A 21,843-nucleotide genomic window follows, 5' to 3' on the forward strand; every position below is an offset into this window, starting at 1 on the left:
ACTCCTTTACAAAGACCCACTGCACCCATTACAGCTAATCTGTTTCAGTTCCCCTGTCAGTTTCACTCTAAGGATTCATTGCAAGGTTGGGTGTTCACTTTAAACACACAGAAGGCCAAAGCTGTGGCACAGAAGTCTTCACATCTCTGCTCATTTGATTGCACTGATCCCTCTTAAGCCAATATCTCCAAGATCATGACATGCACACATCATACAGCAAGAGCTATATGATCCGTATCAATTCATTGTGTGGTTAACTGAAACTTGGTCTTCCACATAATTCAGATTATCAAGGAAGATTAATATAATCTGCGTATTTGCCCTATGAGATATCATTCAGATAAGAGAGGGCCCTCTCCCCCCTTTCTTTTTTCCTACTTGTGAGAACTATTTGAAACTAGGCATATTTGTACCCATTGCACAAATGACTCAAACACTATGAGCTCAAATTGCCATCTTGAGTTCCGTGAACTGGGTGGGGAAATCCACAGAGCTTAGTCTAATCAGCAATTTGTGCATGAAACAGCTGGTTCAAATGATGAGGTTTCCATGTGCACATTTATCAAATGAAGAATGTGAAAATAAACCTTGAAAATGATTGTGTGAATCTGCAGGGTATTTTTTAAAAAAACTGGGAAGCAAATTCACTACTCAGTAACTATCAGTAGCAGTCCACAGACAGAACAGTTATTCCTTTTTGGGAAGTGTCACAGTATACAAATGAACAAACAAGGATGGAAACACATAAGCAAACAAATAATGGCAAAAAGCACTACATTTTAATACTTTAAATATTTATTAAATGTGTTCCAACTAAGATCTCAAGTTTTAAACTATGAAGAGTGAATTTGATTCTCATGTTTAAAGAAACAGAAAAGAAGTTTTTCATCCCCATGTCACTTTCTGAATGAGGAACCACTGGCTCCTTCAAATGTTTATCCCCATTCTGATACACGTATGAACATACATGTACCTTTTGCTAACATGGCTCGAAGTGGATTGCATTCTTCAGCATGGCCCAGTCTGCAAAACTGACATCCTTTTCAAAGGCAAAAAATGAACATTATCTCTGAATTAATTCTTACCCTGATCTAAACTGTGTCTCCTGCTGTTCAGTTGCTGCATTGTAAGTAAAATAATAATAATAATTAAAATGCTGCTTTTCCTTTAAAACACTGATATAACCTCCCCACTGTCCCTTTTTGTTTCCTCAGAGCAAGCAGAGCAGTGAGTCAGCTGTTAGCAGCACAGTCAACCCAGTCATTAATAAACGCAGCAAAGTCAAGACTGAAATGGAGACTCTACCACCAGCTTCCCCGCCCACTCAGGTAACTCCTTGGTGCAATCTTGTCTTGAACACTTGAGCTGATGGACTCCAAAATTTTACCAAGAACAGAACTAATTATGAAGACTCTTCAGAGAGTGACAGGGCAGCAGTTTCTAATGCTATTATTATTATTATTATTATTAATATTATCATTGTCATCATCATCATCATTTGCTTTGGAAACATGGAAGGCCACAACTGTCTCTTCATATCTGTGTCCATTTGGATGCTTTTCTTTTAGGGCAGTAGGTGGCTTGTGCCCCAAGGACATTTCATTTGGGGAAGATTTGGTGAATTGGATTTTGCTGGTTCTAAGCTGTACCCTTACATATTATCTCTGTGGCCTGGTACATTCCCCTGAGTTCAGTTCCCCATGTCTCGTCAATAATATCTGAAGTGCTTAGATCACATGGGTTCTTCCTTTGCCAGAACCACACATCGGACAAGGCTATTTTTGCCTGGGAAGTAGCAATATGCTATAAAAATGAATGGCAACCACACTGTAAAGATAGTAAGGTGTAAATTAGACATAAGAGGTTTCTCCTGGATCATTAGGCAAAACGTTTTGCTTAACTCTGCAACATGTGGTTTGGCTTCTTTGCACGAGTCACCTGAAGCTGTCCAGTCAACCTATGGGGCTATCTTATATTTATGTACTCAGGTAAAAGCCCAACTAAGTTCAATGGGACTTGCTGTCTCTGTTAAGTTTGTTAAAAGTTGCAGCCTCAATAGCTTCAGCTGCACTTGCCCTCCAATGTAAGTGTGGAAACTGTAGTCTGATTTGCACAGTTTCATCTGAAGTGAGGTTTGTGAGCAGATTATTCTGCCATGCAAAGGGAGAGGGAGAGAAAATTAGAGTAGATTTGGGGATCGCTTCCGACCAAGAAAAGGATGCTAACACAGGGGGGAAAGGGATGCCCACATTTCTCTGCCACGTGAAGATCAAATGGGAGCATGCACACCTAGAACAGCTCCAGCACATGACCAAATCTGCAGCTCAAAATTTGTAAATTATTAAGTAAAAATAAATAAATTATTATTATTATTATTTTAAACAAGGCCACTTTGAAAGATGCATGGGTTTGGGGGTGGGTGGGTTGTTGGACAAAACAGATGAGTGGGAGTGTTTGGAGGTAATAGATTGCCTACCCTAAGTCCCATCATGATGGGTAGGTGCTGGTTTTTCATGAGTGATTGGACTGAGACACGCTGTGGGTTCCTGGGTCATGGAATCCTCCTGCTGGCTTAGGCAGAAATGCCATATTTCAGCCAGATGCCTTTAAAAATGATGTTTGCCACTTGTAGACTGCAAAGCAAGCAGTAACGGTGTCTCAGAGCAAACATAGATTACAAGGAGATCTTGTGCGCAGCTAGGAAGCTCTCCAGGAAGAAGCTGCCCCTATTCAGGGAGGAATTGCTCACAGCAGCATCCTTTACCTCAATGACACCACATTTGACACCCAGAAGAGCCCACCGGCTTCTGTGCTCTTGTTGGAGCCGCACACTTCCAAACTGTTTAATGGCTGGCAGTATCTATCTGACCGTTCTTTATCACAACTGTAAACTATTGGGAGTGCTCTGGGCACTTCATTTTCATGAAATATGAGGCGATGCTATTGTCAAGCCAACAGAAGAGTTTATGACAAATTTCTCTTTCAGCTCCAGTTCAGAAGCGGGTTTTGGCATGATGCATGGGGACAGCAACATGTGCAATCATCAGGGGGGTGGTAAAATTGATGAAGATAGCATATCTGGGAAAGATAAACATGCTGTAGTCAGCACGATTAGGGCAAAGAGGCATCTCTCCTGAGCTTTGGGTTTAGGAACACCTCAGCACACAATGGCAGGAAGCAGCACATGACATAGAATAACCAGCCTGCTTTACTCCCAGCCTAATCAGGTCACAGATTGTGGTCTCTTACATGGAGAGAGTGCAAAGGGGGATTTCCTGAGGTTAGGAATGGGGCAATATTAATCTAAGTTTCTTTTAGGTAATTCCGTATGTATCTCTAAATTTTGCCACCCTAAAACCCCATACCTAAGATTTAAAATTTATTTAAAAGTAAAGGCTTCTTCAGGGACGCGGGTGGCACTGTGGGTTAAACCACAGTGCCTAGGGCTTGCTGATCAGAAGGTCAGCGGTTCGAATCCCCGTGACGGGGTGAGCTCCCGTTGCTCGGTCCCAGCTCCTGCCAACCTAGCAGTTCAAAAGCATGTCAAAGTGCAAGTAGATAAATAGGTACCGCTCTGGAAGGAAGGTAAATGGCGTTTCCATGCGCTGCTCTGGTTCGCCAGAAGCGGCTTAGTCATGCTGGCCACATGACCCGGAAGCTGTACGCCGGCTCCCTCGGCAAATAAAGCGAGATGAGCACCGCAACCCGAGTCATCCGCAACTGGACCTAATGGTCAGGGGTCCCTTAACCTTTACCTAAAGGCTTCTTCACTTGTTGTTGTTATTGGCCTCCCATCTGATTCGAGGTGCTTCCAGACAGGGGAAGCCTGATAAGTAAAACCGGGGGGGGGGAACCACACACAATTATTGCCAGAGACCTGTCTGCAGTATCTCAGTGACCCCTTGGCAAACAAAGCCCCCGTCTGGAAGCACCGCAGATTTCTATATTCAGTCACCTGGTCTGCGCGTAATGCTTGGCCTCGCTTAGATGCCATTTCTGGGCAGGCCCTTCTGTGACTCGCCAGCAATGCTCTGTCGTTGTCGCCCTGCGGTTGTGCTTCTCTTTCTTCCACAAGCACCTGCTGTGTAATCTATCGGTGACTGAGGAGTTCAGGCAAAACCAGTCCATCTTACGCAAAGTGCTTTGTATCTTGCAGGAGCATCTGACAGACTTGAAAGAGGAACTTGATAAGGACGAATGCAAACAGGAGCCCGAAGTTATTTATGAGACCAACTGTCACTGGGAAAGTTGTGCGAAGGAGTATGACACTCAGGAGCAGCTTGTCCATGTAAGTGGTGTCAGGGAAGAGACACGAGTCATAAATTTCAGGGGGAGGGGGTGTCGTCCTCCCTTCATATCATGACGCTGTGCAGCCAGAAGTCATGCAGCGAGCTACTGAAAGGGGCCGGTCAGGGCACAGCATATGTAAACCCTGCCAAATCAGGTCAAACTCCCAGAAGGACCGAGCTGCTGACTAGCTTTTGATGGATTATTTTGTATTTTTCTCAGCATTCCAGCTGCTAAGACTAAGAAACCCTGGTAACTATAAACAACCTGTGTGGATAATATAAACAACTGTTGCCTGGTGTTGAGGTATTCCCAACCCTTATTGTTAGCTTGGAAACACTTGTCTTACTTTGTCCGTCTACCTAATCACCCATGGAGTTCTCTCACAGGAAAGCTAGGGCTGGCTCCTGGTGCCAGTGTGGTGTGGTGGTTAGAGCATTGGACTAAGAACTGGGTGACCAGGGTTCAAACCCCCACTCAGCCTTCATGAAGCTCATGGGGTGACCTTGGGCTAATAATAATAATAATAATAATAATAAATTTATTTATACCCCGCCCATCTGGCTGGGTTTCCCCAGCCACTCTGGGCGGCTTCCAACAAAATATTAAAATACAATAGTCTGTTATATAGTTACTGCCTCTCAGCCTAACCTACCAACACAGGGTTGTTCTGGGGATTAAATGAAGAGGGGAAGAATCATGTGCATCTCCTTGAGCTCCTTGGAGAAAAAAGGTGTAATATAAATGCAATTAAAAAATTAATTAAATTTTGGCTCTCCTGCCTAAATCCTGACTTGCCTAACAATGAGAGCATGCTCCAAGATGCATTCTGATTAAATACACCAGTGAATCAGGGCCAGGAGTGGGCAGAGGCAGTGGTGTCCTTCATTTGTTGGGAAATGGATGCTGTGGGACAAGGTTGGGAGAGCTCCAAGGCAGTAGCGGTGGCTCTGCAGGGGTAGGCACATCTTGCAAGTCCACCAACCTGAAGCTAGCTTGGCCTTGCCACCCCTAACTGCCCCAGCCTGATGAGTGGGAAGATGCCAAGGTCTCTGCTCCTCCTCTCAGGACACATTCTTCCTTCAGCAGCACTGGACCTCTGTTCGATCTTGTAGGCAGTGTTAGATCTAGCACTGCTTACATAGACCCCAGGGGTGTTTTTTTGCACTTCATAGTCACTTGAAATCATTTTGTGTTGTGAGCTGATCGTGGTGAAGCTGCCTTTCATTGTGTCGCTGCATATCCCCTTGATTAGTCTTCCTAGGTAACAGAATACTGCAAGGAGGCAGCTATATTTTGAGCAAGTTAAAGAACCCACCATGCAAGGGCATAGTGTGTATGTAGATGCCAGAAGAAGCATGCAAGGAAGGGCATAAGGGGGGGGGGAGGGAATCCCAGTGGGAAGTTCTAAGAGTTCTAAATAGAACCACAGCCAGTAATCTGCCCCTTGCATTTTGGACCATCTGACATTTCCAAATTATCTTCGGAATCATTTTTTAAAAGCAGTGTCATGGGGCCTTAGCAAAGCATTGAGGGAAGCAGGGCAGTTGAATGCAGCTCTGTCAGCTTCAAAGGGCAAAAGCCAACTGTGCTCCTTTATTCTTTGAAAAGCTTTCACTAATGGGAGGGGGGAGACAATTTTCACGGATTCCCCCCCCCTCCCCATGCGCTCTGCATGGCCAGGGTACCCTCCTGAATAGAATGGAAGGTGTGCAAGAGGCTGCAGGGGTAAGGATAAATCAGCAAAAGTTGCCACTGCCTCCTTCCAACAGTGGAGGGATCCACTAGATCAGACTCTTCTGCAAATGGAAGGATACTGTCCATTCATATAAGGGCAAAATTGGATGCAACCAAATGATAAGCATGGGATGCCTTAACAAAGAGGTGTTCATCACTTTAAAAATATGACTAAGGAGGGGTGCCATCCCTTGTTAGGCATACAGCTTTTTAATGAGGATTTGCTTTCTCCAGAATGTTGTTTTTCAACAGTAATTGGGCCCTGCATCTCAGTGGTATACAGAGTTGCACTCTGCATGAGAAACATCTGTGTTGAATGTGGGTGAAGAAGCCCTCCAGGTGTTACCATATATTTTAATGCTTTATATTGGACTCGTAGGGGAGAAACACTGTTACTGCACTTCTTAAAATTCAAGTGTTTGGTCATTCCTAAACCTGGAAAAATAGGAATTGAAGATCTAGGCTCTGCTGCAACATTAGGCTTTTATGTGGCTAAATAATTAGTAGTACGTGAGGCTTCTTTGCTTCAGACTCTACAAATGTTATTTCTTGCTACAGACTGCAGGTGGCTACATATTCAATACAAAATCTGGCCAGGCAATAGCATTCAATGTGTATGTATGTATATATATAGAGAGAGTGTGTGTGTTAGTGAGTGAGTGAGTGAGTGAGTGAGTTAGTTAGTTTAGTTAGTTAGTTGTAGCTGGCTCTTAAAAGGAGTCCTCTGTAGCTTGCACAGGGAGCTGTGTTTTCCTGTCTGTCAAGTGCCCATGTCTTGAGCTCTGGTGAGCACCTGGAACAAGTAACCTTGAGGGATGGGCCTCATTGTGTTCCCTACAAAATGATGCTCAGGCTGAAGAAGTACATTGGATCTTGGAGCTTTGTCAGCATAGCTTTGACTCTCTGAGATCATGGATGATTTCTGGGCTAGAGTATTGGTTGCCCAGCTCCTACAGACTGTGGTTTCCTTCTCTGACCCGGACCACAGGGTTTAATCCCTGGACTCCCTGATGTATTCATGTCAAAATTATTCTCTGTGGAAACAACAAAGTGAGATAAAACTGCCATTTTTCCTTCTCTCCATTTAGCAGAGATTTTGTGTTTGTCAGCTTTGCAAACTGACAGTTATCATCAATTTTAATAATGGGTGTAATGGTAAGAGGAACGTGTGGGGGGGATAGGATGCATATCCCAAACATGACTGTCTTTTCTATTCTTTTTAAATCTGGCAAGATAAATCAGCTTTAAAGCTATTCTACTTAGGGTGGATCTATTCTACACACACACACACACACACACACACACACACAACTTAATTTCAGCTTCCCCTTTCACCACCTCACTGTGGAAACAATCTATGGCCTTCTAAACCAGGGGAGGGCAATTGTTTTTCTTTGTTACTATGGTATGCATTTCTGTGTTTTTATATTGTAAGCTGCTCCGTGATCCCCAGATGAAGGCTGGTGTGGAAATTTAATAAATAACAATAGCCTGCATTTCCATTCTGGTTGCTATAGAAAATGTGAAGCCATCATGGAACAGCAGTCCACTAAGCACTTTTAGGAGGCTAGGTAATAGAAAACAGGCAGACTTGCCCCCTTTTCTCCATCAGCCTGCTTGGTTTCCATTTTGGTTGCCGAGGAAGATACTTTTCTTTCTTTGTGGCTAGCATGGAAACAGTCCTCCTTTGGGCTGGCGGAGAAGAGACAGAGAGATCCATCAGTCCACTCACAGAACTGCTTGGAATTCCACGTATTTGCTGGAATGAAGCGACATGAGCCACTGTTCTTTAATGCCCTTTCCCAGTAATATGTATTCTGTGAGTCTTATTGATGGAATGTTAGAACTAAGAAGAGCTCTTCTGGATCAGGCCAGTATCCTCTTCTCAGAGTGGCTAAGAAACATGCCAGTGGGAAGCCGGCAAGTGGGATGTGAGCACAACAGCCCTCTCCCTCCACCCCACTTCTGCTCCCTGTTCCCCACCAACTGGCATTAAGAGGCACATTGCCTAGGATATTAGCAGTAATATGTAGCCGCTGGTAGCCTCATCATCCAGCAAGAAAGTGGTGCTGTCTTCCTTCTTCTTTTTTTAACAGCCTGACTTCTTCTTCTTCTTTCCTCTCCTTCCAGCATATCAATAATGATCACATTCATGGGGAGAAGAAGGAGTTTGTCTGCCGTTGGCAAGAGTGTACGCGGGAGCAGAAGCCATTCAAAGCACAGTACATGCTGGTAGTGCATATGCGAAGGCACACTGGGGAAAAGCCACACAAGTGCACGGTAAGATACTGACACCATCAACATGCACACAGATTGGTGTGTTGAACTGGTTGCATCATGCCCCTTTAAGCACAGAGTAGAAATCAAGGTGGGAATCTTAAGACATATATACCTGCTTGGTAAAATGTATAAAGCCTATGTGTGCTGGTCTAACCCTGCCTTCCCCATGTTTGCATACATAGCATGTAGATTCCTGCACATGCATACCCAATATCTTCCTGACAGAGGGTGTGTGTGTGTGTAAAGATTTTGTTTATTGGATGTACACTACACTATGCCCATGCGTAGTGCAGGCTTGAGCAAGGAAGTACGCTGCTTTATCCAACACAACAAGCACTGAACTGCTGCAGACCCACATAACACAATTCAGACCACAGATTCCACAAGCAGAGAGCAAATTGAATTGTGAAAGGAGTGTGCAGCACAAACATCACCCAATGAGCAGGACTCCAAAATTCCCCTTCTCCTGTTCTGGTGGATGAGCAAGCTAGTTCTGTCTCTGATTTACTTCACCCACAAGGTATGGTGTTTCCTTGAAAGGCCCTCTGAGTAATTTAATCTAGGGATGGAGGCAATCTCCTTCTGCATTCTGGAAAGTTGCAGTCTAGCCAGGTTATCACCTCATAATCACTTGGCTACTACTCCTAACTCCCGAGTGAAGAACTCATTCCATATAGTGCCGTAATGTAAGTTAAAACCTCATCTGGTGGAGAGTTTGCTGTCCATGTTCATTGTGTAGTGATTTTTCAACGTGTGCTTGGTCTTTAAAAGCAAACTGAGATGTGGAAACACATACTGGACCAGAGATTCAAACTGGACCAGAGATTAGGCTGGGGTGCAGTTTTTTTTAGACACATCCTTTTTGAGAGAATCTGTGATGGGGTGAAGGAGATGCCTAACAGCTTTTCAGATCTCAAATTTTTGGTACTTAGATTAAAATCAGAGCTGCCCAGAGTCGTTGTGTACTGCTTCAAAATAGCTAAACTACTAGTCATCTCTATCCAGTAAGATACATTTTTTCAAAGCAAAGAAATGGCACCTCAATGCACATGGAATGTCAGGGCAGCTCCACAATTAAAGTGGCAGGATCTGTTGCCATTGCTGCACTAGGGATGTACTGGTGTTTATTGCAAACACATGAAGCATTGATAAAATTCTTTTGTCACTAAATTAGGGCCTTCAGGCACATGTGCATGGCAGTTCAAAGATACAATTGTGTTTACTATAGGAAACCCTGGTGTCTCCACAACTGTCATGCCTGCTGTGCAGAGAGTGCCTTAAGATAACCATAAGAGTGGGCTATGACTAAACATTCAGGCCCTCTGCTTTAAATCAGCTGCCCAGATTATGTGCCTGTGCATAGGGGGGTGGGGAAGCCCTTTATCCCCACAGCCTGCTCAGGAAAGAAGCTGATTAACACTCCTCTTTTGTTTTAGTTTGAGGGTTGCTCCAAAGCCTATTCGCGGCTAGAGAACTTGAAGACACACCTGAGGTCTCACACCGGTGAAAAACCTTACGTCTGTGAACATGAGGGCTGCAATAAGGCCTTTTCTAATGCTTCTGACCGAGCAAAACACCAGAACAGGACGCATTCCAATGAGGTAGGTGAAGGCCTTCACCAAAACAGGTAAAGGTGTTTTGTTTTTATTTAAATGCTGCTAATAATATTTACACACTTGGATTGTGTGTGTGTGTGTGTGTGTGTGTGTGTGTGTGTGTATAATTACTACCATAATGACACACGGCTCTTTTAAGATTTGCTGAGCTGGAAATGTAGACTCTGCTAGTTTGATATTTATGAATGCCAGCCTAGAAACCACCACACTGTTGAGCAGACATCCTCCCAAGCTTTGAGCTCACAGGCTGGTTCTTGCCACATACCAAGCCCTTCCTAATCTGAGCAGCTCCTCGTGTTTGCTGTTTTGGAGTGAAGCCCCATGGAGCTAGGATCGAAGCCTAATGCAAGTTCCTGCCTTGTGGACACGCAAGGCTAGAGCACAAGGCAAATGCTTTGTTAAGCCTTTGCTAATGAAGATACGTTATTAGGAGCTGGGGGAGGCCAGGAAATTGCATTTATTGTAAAGCATGTGATGGTCTACTGCAAAAGGCTAATGCCGAGGTTGAAATTTATATTACCACTAATTAAGAAAATGGCAGGAAGGCGGGGTGCTCCAAAGTTCTGAAAACAGCTGTTACCGGGCCAGGTTTAGCCTCTAGCCTCATTTGTAATGATTAATATGAATTACTATGAGTAAGTAGACTGGTATGGGTACAGGACTTTTAAAGTGACAGCCTCAGCCTAGCCAATTTTGGGTGGCATCATGTTAGGGATCTCAGACTGATATGCCTCTCCATCTATTTTTAATCTCCTCTGCAAACTTAAGAGTTTCCTTTTTTACAAATATAGCAATGTGCTTGTTTCATTGCACAGGAGGGCTTGGAGGCAAGGTAGAGAGAGGATGGTTTAGAGAAAGAAAAGGGTTACAAAGGTACTGGGAAGAAACGTGGCATACACTATGCCAGTATGAGGAGGGGGAACTGAGGTCTTTCTTTATGGTATTTTGAAAAATTAAGGTTGCAAAGTGATATGGCAATTTCAGAAATAGAACATGTAATTTGCTTCATTAAGTAGTGCTGCATTTGTATGGAATGAATTTGTTCCAGGCATGGCAAAAATGTTGTTTGAAGTTTCTACCCAAATGATTTTTATTGGTTTTCATGTAAATACAAGAAGTTTGAATGGGTGGAAGGGGAATTAGAGATGCTGCAGGTTAGGAGTCAAGGATAGGCAGTGGGGAGCTCTGTGAGAGCATGTTTCATGTGTGTCAAACCAACACACACATACCCCAAAACCCATTGAGTATTACTTCTGGTCAGCAACTGCTTCTGCAATGTTGTGGGAAACCTCCAGCCTGCAAACCCAATGGAGTCCTTTCTGGCCTCTCTATTTCGCCACCAGAATTCTCTCTAGGGCACTGCCCCCTTCCCCATGCCTCCTGTCGCCATCCAATACCTCTCAACCACCCTCCTCCATGCCCTCCTTGAATGTGGCCTTGAGCTGCAATAATGCCTATTACTTGGAGAGAAAGCTGCATTGCGGGGCATGTAGAAATCTCTGGGTTTTCCATGAATGGAACGCAACCTACTACAGTGGTGCCCCGCTAGACGAATGCCTCGCTAGACGAAAAACTCGCTAGACGAACGGCATTCGTCTAGCGGAAGCTGCCCCGCAAGACAAAAAATTTTCGTCTTTTTTTTTTTTTTAGTTTAGCGGAGCGCGGCTGTCATTGCCGCTTCGCTAGACGAAAAAACCGCTAGACGAAAAAATTCGTAGAACGAATTATTTTCGTCTAGCGGGGCACCACTGTATACAAAAGTAAGAGTCACATCTGTTGCTCAGTCACCTTTTGGCTCTGGAGCCCATCATGGAGGAATGAGCGAATGAGCGAAGGAATGCAGCCCTCAGGTTCCCCACTCGGGTTTTACAAGATGGTCATACTGATGAAGAAACAGAGATGGCCAGAGCATCATCTATTCTCCACAAAAGAGTGTCAGGTAAAATTCTCCCTCTGACAATTGGCTGGACAGCAACTGTTACTCATCAGGGTAACTTCAATACTCAGTTCCCAAAAAGACCAAATGTAATGGTCAGAAACTGACTCTGGAGGACTCTGCAGAGGGAAAAGTTCAGGAACTTTCTGGAAGGAGTGGGGGTGAATTGTTTTTGGCAGAATTCCCAAGGTTGGCCCTAATGATGTGGAGTATGAGTCCTTTATTTCTTGCTTCCGACGCAAACCATTCTTCAGGCTTTGATCTGTTACCCTCCACTGATCTTCCCCTCCACTGTTCAAGCCAAACTGTGCAGCAGCCCACCTACCGTAGGAGGAGATAATAGCACACATGAATTATTCTGGGTTAAAAAAAAAACATAGGAAGCTGCCTTATACAGAATGAGACCACTCACCCGTCTCAGTATTGTCTACACTGACTGGCAGCAGCTGTCCAGGATTTCAGGCAGGGGCACCCAGTCGTACCTGGAGATGGTGAGGATTTAACCTGGGGCCTTCTGAATGCAGAGCACATTGCTCTACATCTACCAGGCAAAGAGATACATAGGAAAAAGCAAATGCTCACTTCTTGCTAAAATTGGAAGAACGTATACCTGCTTATTCTTCGGATGGACCCCTTCCAAGGTCCCAGTGGAAAAGTACTTTAAGCAGCTAGTTAGCCTGAAATGGCATTTTAAAATATGAATTCAGCCCTTCAGAAACAGTATCTGAGGGGCTATCCTGCTCTAACCGCATTTGTGCAAACGCACTCTGGATTTGGGAATGGATAAATTGCTGGCAGGCAGGCGAGGGGCAGGATATCTTCCTGTTTTCTTAATTCTCTTTCCAGCTGTGCAGTCCTTAACTTTGTTTGTGTTGTGGTTATCGGTGACTCATAGTTCCAATAGTTACAGCATTATCCTCTTCAAAAGCACTGCACGTCTGTGGATTCCACCGTGCAGCAATAACAGCTTACCCGCCTGACAGGTGATGGAGATGTGGGGGAGATCTGATGGCTTGTAAATCCAGTCTGGCTTGTCTCTCTGGCTCTCTGTAAAAATAGGGTGCCTCTTTCCCTCCTGCTGGCCTCCCAGGCTACCATATTTCAGCAGAAAGGTTTCCTTGAAGACATTCCCTGTACATCTCAGCCATATCCCACACTAATCCTTGTTAACATTCCTGCGGCAACTGGAACAAATGCAAATCAAGCAAAATACTATTAGGCAATGTGTTAGAGTATTTTGGGTTGGCACCCCTGGACAATTTCATCTATCCATCTGTACACACACACACACACACCCTTCCTTACCAACAGCCCAGGACATATCAGTCCTAAGCAACTCAGAGTAAGACGCTACATCTGGGGTGTGAGAAAAGTTTTTCGGCACAACTACACTTCAGTTGATTTTTTCAATGGTTTTTTCAGACTAAGTAATGCTAAAACTAGTCCAAGTGAGATGAATGGAACTTAAGTTGGTCACTCACAACTGAGTTTATTTCTATTGATTTTGGTGGCCTGCTTTAACCATGACTAAGCCCAGACCAATGAAACTAGTCTGTCAAAACGGAGATCTGCACACAGCTATCACAGAATCTGCTGTATGTTGGATCAGTGCTTGCAAAAATCACTGCCTATTGAGAAACGGCACATTCAAGCTCAGACCACCCATGCCTGCTCCAAATTCACACCAACATTGTCATTCAAGCAAAAGTGTCACTGAACTGTGTCTCGTTTATTTCTGTCTGCTTCAGGTGTATAACTTTAGCTGTGTTTCCATTGGCAGAAACCCTACGTCTGTAAAATTCCGGGCTGCACAAAGAGATACACAGACCCCAGTTCCCTCAGGAAACACGTGAAGACTGTGCACGGGCCAGAGGCCCATGTCACCAAGAAACAACGCAATGATGTTCACCTGAGACCGCCGGCACTGAAGGAAAATAGCGACAATGAAGCAAGTGCCAAGCAGAGCGGAAAGACTTCAGACGAGCGGGCTGAGGCAAACAGCACCACCAGAGGCGTGGAGGACTGCTTACAAGTCAAAACAATAAAGACGGAGAACTCTGTGGTAAGAGATGCACTTGCTTTGAAATACTGGTGATGACATTTAATGTGCCAAGTGGCAAATAAAGTTGCCCACTTATTCCTACCACCACCTTTTCAAATCTCCCAGCTCAGATTTCACTAAGGCCCACCTATGATCCTATGCATATTTTCTTCTCCATGTTCAATATTTCATAGGGTTGCAGCAATGTTAATGAACTGCTGTAAGCATTTAGAAAAGCATTCTCTCACACTCTCTCTCCAGCTGGGTTTTAACTTTTGACAACAGAATTCATTCAAGATTTGCCTACACTTCCCTTTTCCATAAATCAGAGCTGGCTCTTAATAGATGGCACTCTGAATACAGTCATACCTCTGGTTATGTAAACTTCGGGGTGCAAATGCGGCAAACCCAGAAGTATTTTTCCGGGTTTGCTGCATGCGCAGAAGCGCTAAACTGCACCACGTGCATGTGCAGAAGCGGTCCTCCGGGTTGTGAAAACCTCAGGATGTGGCTGGACCTCCAGAACAGATCCTGTTCACAACCGGAGGTACCACTGTACTCTGCATTCAAGCAAAATATACCATGCCCAAAACATCCTTGTGATATGACCTCTTGCACTCTGCAAAGTGCCATGCACACTGATGATGCAATAGAAATAATAATCAACCATGTCTACGTATTGTATTTTAAGAGGCCAAACATTCATTTACCTTTGTCGTGGATGTTGCTAATCCGCCATTATTTTTTGGTTCTCTCCATTGCTCCATCTGTACCCTCAGCCCTTTCCTTTTGTGCTGTCTGTGTTCTAACAACCTGTTCTTTCTCCTCTCTTAACTTTCTCTACTCTACTTCACAAGGACAGTCGGTACTAAGGTGAGCAAATACACTGTCTTTGTCATAGTCTCTGTACAAAAGACATAAAATGTGCATATCTGTCCAGGTGCCAAAGTAGAATGTTTGGGTGAAATTTGCCATGGTCCGTATTTCTTTCTACTTCATCCTTTCCACATTGGCATTTCACTAATTACTCCTTTTTATGTCTTACTTTCAGTTGAGGGGGAAGGGTTAGGATAAAGCACAGGCTGGAGCCAAATTTATCCAGGCACAAGGCAAAGCTGATCCATTTAATATTCCAAGCGGTGGCAGCAATTATTAAATAAGACTTGAGTCACACCATAAGCCTGTGCTGCCAACATACTGGTAGCTGTTCTAGTGTACTGCTGTGGCATTACAGGTCATAGATTTCATGCATGATGACATTCCTATGCTGTTGTGCCTGTTTCAGAGTTTACTTTGCTACAGATGGCATTGCCAACATCTCCTGGTTAGCATCTCTCCACTTCTCTAGTAAATGTGGGGCTCTAAGGAGCCGTGTGGAACTGAGATGTTGTGAAAAAGAAGGAAACCTTTAAACCAAGTGTCATCTGGCATTCCAGCTCTACAGCCATCTAGGATCAGCAATCGTAAATCATCATTCCATAGCCTGGACAGCAAAGAGCCTTTCCTTTGAGCCAGCAGAAAACATTTAACCTTTATTGCAAATAAATTACTTAATGTGAAATATACCTCCTAATAAAAAAAACATTTACCAAACCTAAGCCTGCAAATCATGCCCTTATCTGTCTATAAAGGCTGTCGGACAAGCATGTAATGGTCCTTTGAACCACAAGTCGTGCACTGTGCCTGAAGCTTTTTGGGCCTGATTCTGCTGCAGACAAACAGGCACACTGTAGAGTTTGTGGAGGGGGAAAGATCTTCTAATGTTCCAGGTTTATCTCAGAAAAGCATCAAGAGCTTAAGTTTCTTGAATGAGCACATACAGTTCTTCCAAGTTAACAGAAAAGAAAATCCACCCTCAGGGCTTTTAGCTCCCTGATGTTTACATACCCGTGTTTGAAAAAGGCATAAAAATTAGCTTAATCACTTACCTTATGGAAAACCTGTGTCCACACTACAGTGCCATCACACTTGTGGGCAATAATGAACACATTGGCTTTATCACCTAATGAGGATTTGTTTACACAGAGAACAGGCCTGGCTTACCATAGTCAAAACAAAATATAAAATAATTTTTTTTTAAAGGCCTGGCTTAGTTAAGTTTGATTGAAGCCTGGGGGCTGGGGTGACTGCTTGGTATGGCTTTTAATTCTTTTAATGTACAAAATTCCAGTGATGCAAGATACGACACTAAAAAGTTCTACAACTGTTTCAAAATTGATGATTGCTAAGTTAAACATTACCATGAGTATCCCGTTTTGTAGTACTAGTTGTATAAATAAATACAGTGCAAAAGATACTGGAATGAATAATGAGCATCTTAAGTAAATGCCAATCCACAAAGCCCTTTGTATAGACCAAGTGATGAAAACAGGTTACCCAGCTAAAAGAACCAGTCCCAATCCCTTCAGTCGTGGGGAGCCTGAGCAACAACAAAAATAAAATGAATTTTCACAGTGAAATCGTGCTCTTTAAAAAATAAAATAAATGCAGGATTAAGTTGTATGAGTTTGCCTTTTAAAAGGTTTGCTTTCATAAATCCCCCCCCCCCCGAGCATCTTATTTTTAAGTACTTTTTGATGCTGTTCATTTCAACGCTATTTTTCTTGTTTGTATTTGAGTAATTTTGTCTCACTGGAGGGAGACTGGAATATTACATTATGGAAGTTATGAAGATCTTTTATCTTTCTTCCTGTAATATTGATCATTATCATTAATTATAATTATCATCAGAAGCTGTTTTGGATGGGTTCTGCCCCCCAAAAGCAACATATAAATATTTTGAAATAAATATTTTTTGTCCTTGCTGTAATCTAATCCAATAGGTTTTGTTAACACTTGTGGTTTTTGCCAGCAACATTGCAAGATCACATCTGATGTGATGATGTCATGGACACCTCTAAACAAAACCATGCTGGTGGCCATGGCTAATCGGAGTAAACGATTATGGCAGAAGGCACAATATGGCAGAAGGCAGGGGTGGAAAGGAAGAGAATGCTAGAATGGTGCAGAGAAGGAGGAGCAACCACAGGAAGGAAAGGGTGGTGGAACAATTTAAGTTTTCAGCAAGCTTATGCATTCCCCCCCCCCCAGTAATTTGCTTGCCTTGCACTGATCCTGCTATTTTTGTGAATGTGAACTGTGAAATGAGAAAATTTGGTGCAGCCATAATAGATGTCAACAAAGCAAAGCTGATACTGGGGAAGAACCATCACATTGATGCAAACCTCCTCCTCTTTCTTTGTTTTCTCTAAGATGTATCAGTCCAGTCCTGGTGGCCAATCCTCATGCAGCAGTGAACCATCACCACTTGGGAGCACCAACAACAATGACAGTGGAGTCGAAATGAACATGCACAGTGGGGGAAGTCTGGGGGACCTGACCGCGTTGGAGGATGGCACTCCTGTTGTAGACTCGACGGTCTCATCTGGCAATTCAACTGTCAGTCTGCAGCTGAGGAAACAAATGACAACCATGCAACGCCTTGAGCAGCTCAAGAAAGAGAAACTCAGGACAGTGAAGGATTCTTGCTCGTGGGTGAATCCGGCCCCACAAGTCAGAAATACCAAGCTGCCTCCCATCCCAGGCAATGGTAAGTCTGGCCACTGTTTGAGATCTGTCCATAAGCATTAACTCAGCTCAGCATGGTGCTGATAACGCCAAGGTTGCAGGTTCAATCCCTGTATGGGACGGCTGCATATTCCTGCATTGCAAGGGGTTGGATTAGATGGTCTTTAGGGTCCCTTCCAATTCTACAGTTCTATGATCTCACAGCTTACCTTGCTATTGTTTCAAGGGCCTGCCATTATAATCCCCTGCACTTCCTTCCTCCCCACTTTAAAACAAATACAAGGGTTGAGCTGGGATCCAAACCCAAACATACAACATGCAAACAGACTTTCATTAGTTAGCTGAACTCTCCAACTCAGATATCATATTGCAAGGTGGTTGTATGCACTTCCTAGTCTCCCTGAGAAACTGCTGCTGAACCTGACACTGCCGTACTAAAAAAAGGCTCTTGCCTTCCCAGGCAAATTTCCTTCCTCTTGCTCTCAGGTTTTTTCTCCTAGAGTACCCTGGGCTCAGAGGGGAAATCTAAATGATCTATGAGGAACTGTTTCTTTCACCATGAAAATGGCATTGTTACATTTTTGTGGCGTATATTTACAAACTCGGTAAGTGTGGAGTCCCTGGAGTATGCTAAGTCAATAGGAAAGACTGGACGTGGGAGGTCCAGTTGAATAGCACTGCATTATAATCATCTCTGGGTCGGAAGTGACTCCTCTTTGTAAATCTTTGAAATCATTCGTCATAGCTGATTGATGGTACTTGTTTAAAGGAAGCTGTGCCCATCATATTTTTCATTCTGACACAGTATAGCCCTAAGACATTCTCTCATAGCTGTTTCGGTGGTAATTTAATGTGTGACTCTGCAACAGTCATTGTATTGCTTTTTGGTGCCCAGGTCCCTGTTCTCCTTTGCAATCTACATTTCCTTTTGCTGGGGGCAGACAGTTGTTCCTCTCCCCACCCCCTTTCCAAGAGCTGAAGCTGATATGACAGAGTCATCTTGTGTGCATTATCACAGATCAAGCCTATTTGGTAGCACTTCAAAAACCTGCAAAGCCTGTTTGACCAAACTTGGTCGCCAAACAAAGGATATGAGTGTGTACAGCAATGAGCAACAGTGGCTCTGTCACACCATCTTCAGATGTTTTCAATACTATTTGCTGTCCCCAGCACATGGTAAGCAATCCTGTTAACAGCCTGAATATGTTGCACGTGGTAGATGCTTGGTATATGGGTAAACGGGGAGGTAAGATGAGCTCAAGTAACAAAGTACTAGCAACTGAGTTGCCTCTCTGCTATCATCACTGAATAACAAGCCTCTTTTCTCTACCATTCTCCACCAGGCTGTCTACTGGACAACATGGGTGGTGGTGGTTCTTCTGCAGTGCTGCCTAACCCAAGGATAACAGACCTGTCCATCAACGAGGTCACAATGCTGAACCAACTAGCAGAACGTCGCGACAGCTCAACCAGCACCATCAGCTCCGCCTACAGCGTCAGCCGCAGGTCATCAGGGATATCCCCTTACTTCTCCAGCCGCCGTTCCAGTGAAGCGTCACAGTTTGGAACCCGGCCAAACAACACGAGCTCTGCTGACTCCTATGACCCCATTTCCACGGATGCCTCTCGCAGATCGAGCGACGCCAGCCAGTGCAGCGGAATCCCAGGTCTTCTGAACCTCACACCGGTGCAGCAGTACAGGCTGAAAGCCAAGTATGCTGCTGCCACAGGGGGCCCTCCACCTACCCCCCTGCCTAACATGGAAAGGATGACCCTGAGGAATAAAATTTCCCTTCTGGATGGGCCGGAGCCTGCTCTGCCTTCTTTTCGCCTTCCTCCTGGGCCACGGCGTTGCAGTGACAGCAACGCTTATGGGTACAGTGCATCCCTGGGATTTGCTCACGATGGGCCAGGCAACAATGCAAGACGCGCAAGTGATCCGGTGAGGAGACCTGCTGGAGAGCCAGTTTCCCTCCCTAGAGTCCATCGTTTCAACAGCACAAACAGTATGAACCCCCTCCACCCTCCTGCAGACAGAAGGAACTTTGGCCTTCCAAACTTTGCACGTTCCGACGGAAGCCTCGCCAGGCACATCTATTCCCCAAGGCCTCCGAGTATCACCGAGAACATTGCCATGGAAGCAATGTCTGGCGAGGCCGATGGCTCCGTCGGAGATGATGACATTGTGCTACCTGATGACGTGGTGCAATACATCAAATCGCAGAACGGTGTCATGGCCTCAGACAACTCTTCCATAGGCTATGGCAATGAAATGCAGAACTTCCAAGTGAATGCAAAAGTGCAACACAGCAATCTGGGAAGCCAACTCAGTAGGGTGGCTGCTCCAGATGTGGGTATGAATCACGCAGCTCCAGTGGTGAGTGACTGTCACATGAACTTTGGAGCAGATTCTGACTTGAGCAAGAACAACATGCCCGTCCAGTGGAATGAAGTCAGCTCAGGTACGGTGGATGCATCCTCTGCTCAAGCAAAGCAGCAGTTCCCTCCACGTAACTTAGCTGTGATTCATCAAAAGCAGAACTTTGGCCAGTATCAGAACTTTAGCCACCAGCAGATGCAGGTGGGTCAAAACAACATGAATGGAAATGTGCAACAGTTTGTGCAGAAAAACACAAGCATAGATGGACAAAGGTTAAACTGCATGCACTTAAGGCAGCAACAGGTGAATCCGGGACCCAGTAACAATCCAGATTTGAACTCGCATGAAGCGTACCATCAGGTTCATCAAATGCTGAGCCCAAACACAATGGGGGGTGACCTCAACCAGCTTTCACCTCCCTGTAACAACATGATATTGAAGCCTGCATCCCATGCTCATCCTCAGCAGATAGATATTATGGCTGATCCCACTTCAATGGTTGACAGTAGCAGAGAATGCATAATGCATAGTCAGGTCACACAGGAACCAGGACATCAGCAGGGCTTTTCGTCTCAGCCAAACCACATGAACTTTCCCATGACACAGGAGGTCTTCCATCAACCTTCTGCATTAATGACCTCCAGTCAGCAAGACTTTGAGCCACAACAGGATATGATAGGTACTGTTGCACAGAGCTTCCCTTCTGGTCTAGTTCAGCCTCATCCTCCACCTAATCCCAGTCCAGCAAACAGGCACCGAGGGATGTGTGCTATGCAACACTTGGGCTACATGAGAATATCTCACCCAGCCAATGATGTGAGCCCAGGGCAGGAAAGGGTAGAGTTCACCCCAAAGAGAACAACTGGTGTAGCATCATTGCAGCCACAGCAATACAACAACAGCATGGGGGGAAACCATTTGATGCACTATTATGGCCAAATACACATGTATGAACAAAATGAGAATTTTAATACCCATGCAGACTGTAGTGTAAGACAACAACAGTGTGCACTGAGCATCAAGCCAGCCACAATGCCATCTCCTGGAGCTAATCAAGTATCAAGCACTGTGGACTCACAGGTTCTGGAGCCTCCTCAGATAGATTTTGATGCCATCATGGACGATGGTGACCATTCAAGTCTGATGTCAGGGACCCTGAGCCCTAGCATCCTACAGAATCTCTCCCAGAACTCTTCCCGCCTCACAACTCCCCGAAACTCTCTGACACTGCCATCCATACCAGCTGGAATTAGTAATATGGCAATAGGGGACATGAGCTCTATGTTGACAACCCTAGCAGAAGAAAGTAAATTTCTGAACATGATGTCTTAACGCTTAAAGCATAACTGTCTAGAAGTATCCAAGAGATTACATGCTGAGCAATTTTATGGTTCTTTAAAAAAAAAAACAGGTTTCCATAGAGTAGACCTTTTTTTTTTTTAACAAGTATTAAATACACTAAAGGGATTCCAAACACAGGAAAAATGTCTTAGTACAAACATGTATAAACCTCATAAAAGAAGTACTGAAAGGGTGCACCTCTTGCATTATTCTTGTGCTTGTTTTTCAGAACAATCAAAGATGCCGCCATCATTCTAAAACATTTATTTAAAGTGTCTATCTTTGTAAAACAATGGCACATTTGGCATCATTTTTAAAAAATCTGACCATCACTTCCACTATTTTCCCCCTGTCATAGGCTGAAAGTCTCATTGGTTGCAATCCTATGTAGTAAGCCACACTCAGCTCAGCTTACTTCTGAGTAGGCATCTATTAGGATTGCTTCAGTAGTTTCTCAACGCTTCAGCTACAGAAAAAAAGATGGGACTTGTCCAGATGTGGAACACTAGAGAGTAATGAAACAATGCTTTTCAGTATTTTTTGCCCATATGAAGCTCTGCTTTGAAACTGCGCCTGTTTTGCTATCTCCTTTTGGTTTTCCCTTAATTATCACTGCAAAAATGCAATTTCTTGCCCACTTCAGTCACAAATGGATGGG

The 21,843-nt window shown here is 44.3% G+C and overlaps 1 protein-coding gene across 1 annotated transcript in view; it reads left to right on the forward strand.

The window, feature by feature from the left end:
* The window catches only part of GLI2 (GLI family zinc finger 2), a 60,214-nt gene extending 38,957 nt beyond the window's left edge, over positions 1-21,257 (forward strand). The window contains exons 6-12 of the mRNA XM_033162174.1: positions 1,215-1,328; positions 4,157-4,288; positions 8,155-8,304; positions 9,741-9,905; positions 13,637-13,918; positions 17,150-17,486; positions 18,808-21,257. Of these exons, the coding sequence (XP_033018065.1) occupies positions 1,215-1,328; positions 4,157-4,288; positions 8,155-8,304; positions 9,741-9,905; positions 13,637-13,918; positions 17,150-17,486; positions 18,808-21,176 (3,549 nt within the window). The 3' untranslated portion in view covers positions 21,177-21,257. The remainder of the gene's footprint in view (positions 1-1,214; positions 1,329-4,156; positions 4,289-8,154; positions 8,305-9,740; positions 9,906-13,636; positions 13,919-17,149; positions 17,487-18,807) is intronic.
* Positions 21,258-21,843: the final 586 nt, after the last annotated feature.

Source organism: Lacerta agilis, chromosome 1, assembly GCF_009819535.1.
Source record: "Lacerta agilis isolate rLacAgi1 chromosome 1, rLacAgi1.pri, whole genome shotgun sequence".
Taxonomy (NCBI): domain Eukaryota; kingdom Metazoa; phylum Chordata; class Lepidosauria; order Squamata; family Lacertidae; genus Lacerta; species Lacerta agilis.